At 34.8% G+C, this 9,033-nt stretch overlaps 1 protein-coding gene across 1 annotated transcript in view; it reads left to right on the forward strand.

The window, feature by feature from the left end:
* ptgir (prostaglandin I2 receptor) overlaps nt 1-6,504 on the forward strand; it is a 31,859-nt gene extending 25,355 nt beyond the window's left edge. The window contains exon 3 of the mRNA XM_039670628.2: nt 6,082-6,504. Coding sequence (XP_039526562.2) covers nt 6,082-6,360 — 279 coding nt within the window. The 3' untranslated portion in view covers nt 6,361-6,504. The remainder of the gene's footprint in view (nt 1-6,081) is intronic.
* The last annotated feature ends 2,529 nt before the right edge of the window (nt 6,505-9,033 follow it).

Genomic DNA, 9,033 nt, shown 5'->3' on the forward strand with positions numbered 1-9,033 from the left:
TTATTTGCGAATAATGTATTATTATTTTCTGTATGACCAGAAATTAAAGAGTATTTTAAGTTGTTTCCACTGAAAGAAATGCAATGAAACTGTTCACATGGGCGTCTCGCAGCCATCAGTGCGTGCTCCACACACACTGGATATGCGCTGATATTTGTCAAAAATATTGTGTTTATTTGTGCTCTGTTCCTTTTTTGGATAAAGGCGTCTTCTACATATGCAGCCTAATAAAATGTTACAATTATGATGATGATGGTTATTATTATTATTATTATTTGCAGACACGGAGTTTTTGTGAAATGGACGTTTTGCTTATTTTCAATTGGCAATTTCAGTTTGAAGGGTGATGGAAATGGGGCTTTAACTGCTCCGTACTTGCTGCGTTTTATTTCTATAAATTAATTTCGTTTCAAATGGGGTCCAATCAGTTATTAAAGGTGTTAAAAATTTACTCTGTATCTCGAGGTTGCGGCGCGCACACTATGCACCGAGTATTAACCGATGGGCCTCGGTTAACGATTAATGAATAACTTGAAAACGTGCCCGCAGCCCTACTTGTTATATCGCGCAAAAAATCGCTGCTTGAAATGGAGAATCGCCTGTACTGGTCTCGGGACACTATTGCAGCCACTACGGCAGTTGAGTTAATATACATGCTATCTTCCTAATTTAAAAAATAAATTAATTCATAATACCCGCTGAAATGGGTTGGGTTTTATGACGTTTGATCCAGAAAGGCGTGTTAGGGGTGGGGTCTGGGGCAGCGCTGTGGGGCTACTGGCCCGGCAGTGGAAACGCAAGCCCGGTGCTTGAGGCCCGAGGCCACTAGCTCGGCCCGGCTCGCTGTTAGCTCTGGCCCAGCCCTAGCCCGGCAGTGGAAACGCGGCTATTGATGGTTAGGGCCTGTGTGGTGAAGTGCCTAAGTTAATTTGTGTTCGGAAGATGAATGAAAGTCTTGCGGGGTTGGAACAACATGAGGGTGAGTAATTTTGGGGTGAACTAACCCTTTAACCAATGAGAAGTATTAGAAAGTGCTTGTGATTAAGTTTTGTAACTCCATTGCCTCCTCAAAATGTCCGTCAAACCCGCCACACTTTATAGGATCAATTACAAAGTTCTTCTGTTAACCTTCAAAGCTCTCCATGATCTGGCCCCTTCATACCTCTCTGATCTGCTTCTTCCATACAATCCTCCTCGAACACTTCGCTCCTCCACTGCTGGTATTTTATCTGTTCCAACATTCAGAATGAGCACCATGGGGGCTAGAGCCTTTAGCCGTTCTGCACCACGTCTGTGGAATTCTCTCCCATTTCACATCCGTCAAATAGACTCTCTTCCTCAATTCAAATCTCAACTTAAAACTCATCTGTTCAGACTAGCTTATTCTACTTAGATTTTCATTGAGACTTTATTTTATTTTTTGATTGTACCAACTTGATTTTATATTGATATTATTTTTGGCTAGTTTTAATGTTCTGTTTTAACTTTTCTCTGTAAGGCGTCCTTGGGTGTCTTGAAAGGCGCCCTGAAATAAAATGTATTATTATTATTATTATTTAGGCTATCCTGTAAAAAATAAAACTTTCATTTTTACGGTAAAAAAACGTCAGCTGTGGTTGCCAGAACTTTACTGTCAAAAATACGGTAGCAACGTTATTGTTTTTACAGACTTAACTTAAAATTTACAGTAATAAACTGTATTTTAATTTGATATATTGTTAATTTACCAACGGACTGAAGAATTGATATCCGTTTTGTACTATAGTAATACACTGACAACCAACAATCATCACAGCAGAAATGAAAGTCACATGATTCACAAGTACTCTTATAGAAGCTACACGGTGTCATTCACACAAACATTAAACACCATCATGGTAATACACATGAAATAAAAAAAATTAATAAAATGTCACATAAAACCCTAATGTACATAACTGATTGAAAAAAAAAACAAGAAAACTATGAGGAACCAAGTTATTTCAACAAAAATACATAAAATGTTAAGTGTCACACAGGGAATTGTGGGAATGTCAATTTACGTTTTTTCACTGTAAAAAGTTTTTTTTTTTCACTTTCAAAAACTGTAAATTTAACGGTATTTTACAGTAAAATTACAAACGTACAAATGAGATCTATCACAGTTATTTACCGTATATAGTGCGTAAACTTTCTTTTAACCAGTTAACAGTTTTGCACTGTACCATTTTTACCGTTAAAATCACGGTTATTTTTTACAGATCTTGCGTCGTAACAACAAAAATAGCCTGTGTGTAGCGGTTCATTTTAATGTGAGATTTTGGCCAAATGACAGAAAAAAATAAAAACGACCACCCACATAGCGCCCACTAATGTTCACAACCTTTAAGCTGATGAAAATGTCTATAGGTCTAGTTCTAATGAACAACATTCACTGGACAAATGTTAATAAACTCCTAAGGCAGAGTTGAAAAATTCGAAATAAATTATACACAGAAAGTGAATAAAGCAATACTAGACTAATTAGCACTTTTATTTTCCATAAATCAATAGATCTTTAATTTAATATTGAAGTAGGCTAATTGAGTTACAATAAGGTCTCATTTGTTAACATTAAAGTATTAACTGATATGAACTTACAATGAGCAATACATTTGTCACAGTATTGATTAACCTTTGTTAATAAAAATACAGTAATTTTGTTCATGTTAATTCACAGTGCATTGGCTGAGAAATACAAAATATTGTTCACTCTTGTTAACTAAAGCATGAAACCTTATTGTAAAGTGTTACCCATATATTGCAGTTAACAGTGTAATTAATATTCTTTCAGTATTAGTTTCAGGAGATAAGTTTATTTAGCCATATGAATTTAAATCTTGATATTTTCATAATGAATGGTAGTCTGGGGTAATCTGAATTAACAGTAACTTTCTTTTCTATTTCCAGCATCATGAATGTTGTGCTTGCAGAGATGTTGTCTTTATTAGAAGAGTTGGACTTTTATATGTAAATTTGAGATTTGTAAAAGAACAAATTTGATTAAAGAACAAGATGTCAGAATCCGAAACGTGCTGTGATCTTCCTTTTTTTAATGAAAAACAGGAAATGGATCACTTTCACAAGCTTTGGATGTAAAAAAAAACAAGTTCTGTGCCAAAAAGGTAAACGACTACCATTTAGCATCTGACTGACGTTTTTCTTTTTTTTTTTACATCCTACGCGGCAATTAAATGAATATCTGGTAAGATTGTGGGAATCGGAGCTCTCTTGAGAACAGTGGGATGGGACGCTCTCCATCTGCTGTGTTTTCCTCTCATCTACAGCCATAGTGTCAGATTGAGATTTACTTATTCCAAACGCTTGCAACACAGAAACAAACATGCCGGCAGTCGTGTATTTCCAGAAAAATTGTTAAATATTTATTGCGGGAAATATGGAACTGAGAATAACACAGTCATTCAGAGAAGGACATTATGCAGGGATGTTGCGGCTTCAATGAAAACTTGTTTTGTCTTGAAATCATGTCCTTTTGACAGTTCCAGACTGCAGAAACTACGCTAGAAAAAAACTTTCCTTTGTCTTGTTTTCAACATCTCCCTGAAATCATATGGTTATTATTATACAGAGTGCTGTTATTGTGTGTGTGTTTTTTTAATACAAAATAATTTGTAGACTACCAATAGTCTGAGACTTTTGCCAACTTAAGCTGGGGAAAATAAGGGACACTCCATTTCCCCATATCACATAAACCATTTGAAATGGAAAGAAATGACTGGCGACAGGTGACGATTGACCACACAAAAATAAAGATGGGTAACACTTTACTTGAAGGGGTGTGCATAAGACTAACATGACACCTTCATAATCATGACATGACATATGTTATCAATCTGAAGGAGGTTTTATGCATGTTTACAGTAAGTGTCTTTCCCTCAATTATGACATTTTTAATGCAAACATGACATTGTTTGAGATGTCTTTGTTATGACACCTTGACATAAACCAATACATCATAACATGTCAGTGTCTTTATCATGACAACTTGACATTACTAAGACAACACAACCTGTCATAAACATGACATAGTTATCAATTTAATTATCAAGTTATCAAACTTAAGAAACCACCTAGCTTTATTGGTTAAGATTACATTAAACTGTCAGGTCACGAAAAATATTCATGACACAGTTATAATGGCCTCATGACAGCCAATGTCAAAACCAACCACATGAGAATTTAACAAATAAAATAAAATATTTAATAAAATAATATTAAAATTTGTTAAAAGTCATAACAAAGACATCTTAAACAATGTCATATTTGCATTCAAAATGTCATTATTGAGTGAAAGACACTTAATGACAGTTGTCATAAACATGCACTCTAAACAATGCTGGGTTGTTTGAACCCAAATTTGGGTCAAATATGGTCAAACCCAAATGTTGGGTTAAAAATGTAATTTCAAATTTTTAACTTCAACTTTCAACTGTAAATTTTTCAATTGCATTTTTAACCCAACATTTTGGTTTGTCCATATTTTACCCAAATTTGGTTTCAAACAACCCAGCATTGTTTAGAGTATGGATAAACCCACTTCATATTCAAGACTTATGTCATTTCATGGTTATGAAGGGGTCATGTCAGTCTTATGCACACCCCTTCAAGTAAAGTGTTACCGAATTGGCACAACTTCATTTGGTGAATTTTGTCAAACACCATTACACTCTAAACAATGCTGGGTTGTTTTAACCCAAAATTGGGTAAAATATGGACAAACCCAAATGTTGGGTTAAAAATGTAATTTACAATTTTAACCCAACTTCAACTTTTACTTTCAACTGAACATTTTTTTATTACATATTTAACCCAACATTTGTGTTTGTCCATATTTGACCCAACTTTGGGTTGAAATAACCCAGCATTTTTATAGTGTATGCACACATCAATTTGGCTTTCATTAATAGGCAAATTATATAATACTAGAGAATTGTGACTGTAAATCAAGTCAATACGTTTTTTGTTTTTTTTGTTTTTTCAAGTTTTACAAAAGCTTATAATGACATTTTACAACAAAAATAAGACAAACACATAATGGGTAAAACACATAACAGATATTACATTGTACAGAGTAAAACATTACATTTTACAAACTATTTTTTCCAAAATTTGAGATGTTTTTATGCACTTCTTATTTCTAGTAGTTGAATTCAAAGAGTCATGGAATATTTTAACATCTTTGCAAAATAAATTAAAAGAGGGTTTTATAGACATTACTTTGGCTTTATGAATTTGAAATTTCCCAAGAAGAATTATTAACTTTAAAGTGTCATCAATTATGTCTGAGCCAGTATTACAATCTAAGAAGATGATCATTGCCTCATCTATTCTGATTATTTTGTAGAATGTATCAAAAAACATCATAGAAACTTGCTTCCAGAAGTCTTCAGAATATTTACAATTACAAAATAAATGTAATAGAGTTTCAGAGCCAAGATTACAAAAACAACATAATGGAGAGAAGTCTTTTTTAAACGTATTAAGAATCAAGTCAATACGTATATTGTAATGAATTGTCCTGTGACATGACTTATTTCTATGGCACATTTAAAAGCGATTTGATTCCTAACAGATTTGACACTTCACTCTAAAAAAATGCTGGGTTATTTTAACCCAATTTTTGGTCAAATATGGACAAACCCAGCTGTTGGGTTAAATTTATAAATTGCATTTTTTTTTTATCCAACAATTGGGTTTGTCCATATTTGACCCAAAATTGGATTAAAACAACCCAGCATTTTTTAGAGCGTTCATTATATCTAAAAATTAGACTTGGCACTCATTTTATAAATCCAGCAATCACAATTTGTTTTCCATTCTGATCTGTCATTTTAATCTTTGACATTGGGGTTTCAATTAAATGCTAAAGTGTTCTCAGCTGTTTGGGTGCAAGGCACGATTGGATGTAATACTGGATGCAATTATGTTCTTGTATAATATGTGACTGTTGGCAACCCTAGAAAGGAGGTCTTGCGAGTGTTTTGTTTATCCCCTACTGTTCTAATCTCCCTCCCTCCATCTCTCTCTCTCACCCCTACTCAGATCTGTGGCTTTGTGAACGCTATTAGTCCGGTTGGGAACGATCAACAGAATCTAATGGCTTTCCGTTTCTCTGCATTTAACCCCATCTTGGATCCCTGGATCTTCATCATCTTCCGTAAGGCGGTCTTTAACCACATCCGGGAATTCTTGCACTGCTGCTTCCCCAGGGATGTGGTGAAGACCACAGCTCAAAGCTCTCTGTCCTTCCCCCTGGAGGCTGGAAACGTCAAAAAAAGCTCCAGCATCAAGAGCCAGATCTACTGCACTCTCCCTCAGTGAGGTCTTGATGAACGACACTGTGTATATGACTGTGCACTGAGATATATCATGACCATGAGACTTGGAAGCCTGGAAAGTCTGACCGGTACTAGAACCATATGTATAAGCTTTGACATCAGAGGACCTGTCAATATGGATGAAGTTTTATGATGGAAGGAAGAATTTTGTTAATATGTGGACTAATGGCCATCGCTAAACAGGCTCTTCCGTTCATGTGGTGGACCACAGAATTTGGGTGACAGAGATGTTGACAAATGAACAGAATGAGAAGGCACAAATAACCAGTGTTCATTTGGGGAACTGGCACTTACCACAAAACTCATGTAGAAAACAGACAGTTCACTTATGCTTTCGTTTACCAATTATCACCAACCATGGAACATTTTAACCTTTTGAAATCGACACACGGAAACTGCAGTGTTAAAGATGTACAGTGTGACTAGAATGTTACAGGAAGTTGTTTAGCAGCAGATAACCAGTCATAAACTAACAAGAGTTTGTCTCATTAAATATGAATGCGCTTTGTACAGTTACATGTTTGTACAGTTTCCTTCGCTTGAATTCAGAATCTGAGGTGATCAGTTAAAGCAAACCCATTAACTAAAGTCGTAAAACTATTTCCACAGAAGTTATTAAACACTTTATTCTTTATTATTAATTTATTTTTATTCAGATGAGCTCATTCGCCGATGGTTTAGAAATGTACACTTTCAAAAATGTCAGAACCCTAACCAGGAAGGGTCACATAACAGGTTAACAATTTTGGTTTTGAGAAGACCATTTGGTACGAACTCATAGTTAAAGTTATAATACCTAGATTTTTAGTGATTGATGTGTTGTAGAAATGTGCATTTTTGTGAAAAAATTAAAAATTACATTTCACTTTCATGGTGGTACATGAGAATAGATAGTTTAATTTAACTGTAATAATAACTTAAAGTAGCCTAGTAGTTCACTTTTTAAAAAAAACTTTTGCTGATAATTTACTCACCCCCATGTCATCCAAGATGTCCATGTCTTTCTTTCTTCAGTCGAAAAGAAATGAAGGTTTTTGATGAAAACATTCCAGGATTTTTCTCTATATAATGGACTTCAATGGGAACCAAACGGTTCAAGGTCCAAAAGACAGTTTCAGTGCAAAATGCAAACTGTTCAAAGGGCTTTAAACGATTCAAGACAATGAATAAGGGTCTTATCAAGCGAAACGATCGCTCATTTAAAAAAAAAATAATAATAACAAAGTTTACGTTTTATAAGCTCAAATGCTCGCCTTACTCTGTTCTGTGATGCGCGTTCGTGACTCTCTTATTCGAACTCGTTCATCAAAATGAACAAATCTTTTTTGTGTCATTTGGTTGATTCAACGAATGAAATGAACAAATTAACTCGGAAAAAGATTCGTTCGTTTTGATGAACGAGTTTGAACAGGAGAGTCACAAACGCGCATCACAGAACAGAGCAAGGTGACCATTTGAGCTTATAAAACTTAAACTTTGTTTTTTTTTTTTTTTTTAATGAGCCATCGTTTCGCTTGATAAGACCCTTATTCATCGTCTGGTGTCGTTTAAAGCCCTTTGAAGATGCACTGAAACTGTCTTTTGGACCTTGAACCGTTTGGGTCCCAGTAAAGTGCATTATATGGAGAAAAATCCTGGAATGTTTTCATCAAAAACCTTAATTTCTTTTCAACTGAAGAAAGAAAGACATGGACATCTTGGATGACATGGGGGTCAGTAAATTATCAGCAAAAGTCTTTTTAAAAGTGAACTACTCCTTTAATGTAAATAATAAAAAAATGAAAGCCATTTGAGCTGCGTCCTGACCAGGCGAGAATGCACCGTGTACGGCTGCCAAAACTGAAACCAATCGATCAGGGTTGGGTAAAACCAACTTTACGTGGAAGAGATTTGATCTCTTCGCTTTAGCACATCGTCTAGATAGTACAAGGTGTTAGAGGAAAGGCTTCCTGTGTAGTGCAAATACATTTGAACATATACATGTATGTGGAAAGTTCAAACAATTACACAATGCATGTCTGCTTTCTCGAAGCTACTGATATCACCTTAAATGTTTCATTCAAAAACATGGATGTCTGTCTTAAAAATACATTTATAATACTTAATACCATACATATTGGTCATTGTAAAGAAGCATTTATAGACTGTGTTTGAAGTAATCTGCAGTTAAAGACTTGATATTGGGCTAGACAGAAGTTTCATTATATGCTTTACAGGGTCACTGTCAGGAAATATTTGAGGTTACTGCAGAACTCTACCACCTCAAGGCCTTCAGGTAGTAACCCTAATAGATATTGGGGGCCAATGTAGCCCTCAAACCATATTCACTTTATAGCCCTTAATCCTGTAATTGTGGACAAATGTGAGCACAGAGGACTCAGGTGTGATCCTAATTTTTATTTATTATAAATGTTATATCACTGTCTTCGATAAAGTTTTGTCTATCCATTTATGGTGTTTTTTATTTTATTTGGGGGTATTTTTGAATTTATTTACTTCAAAAAGTACCATATTTTCTATGTAAATTATGCTTATTTTTACATTTTTTTTTCTTTAACTACATTAAATGTCATTCCAATAAGTTCTTAGAGCTAAAACCTAAAGATGAAGTGACTTTGCTGTCACCTGGTGTCTTATTTTGGCTTATTTTTAGAAG

This window comes from Pimephales promelas, chromosome 16, assembly GCF_988280905.1.
Source record: "Pimephales promelas chromosome 16, fPimPro1.hap1.1, whole genome shotgun sequence".
NCBI classification, from domain to species: domain Eukaryota; kingdom Metazoa; phylum Chordata; class Actinopteri; order Cypriniformes; family Leuciscidae; genus Pimephales; species Pimephales promelas.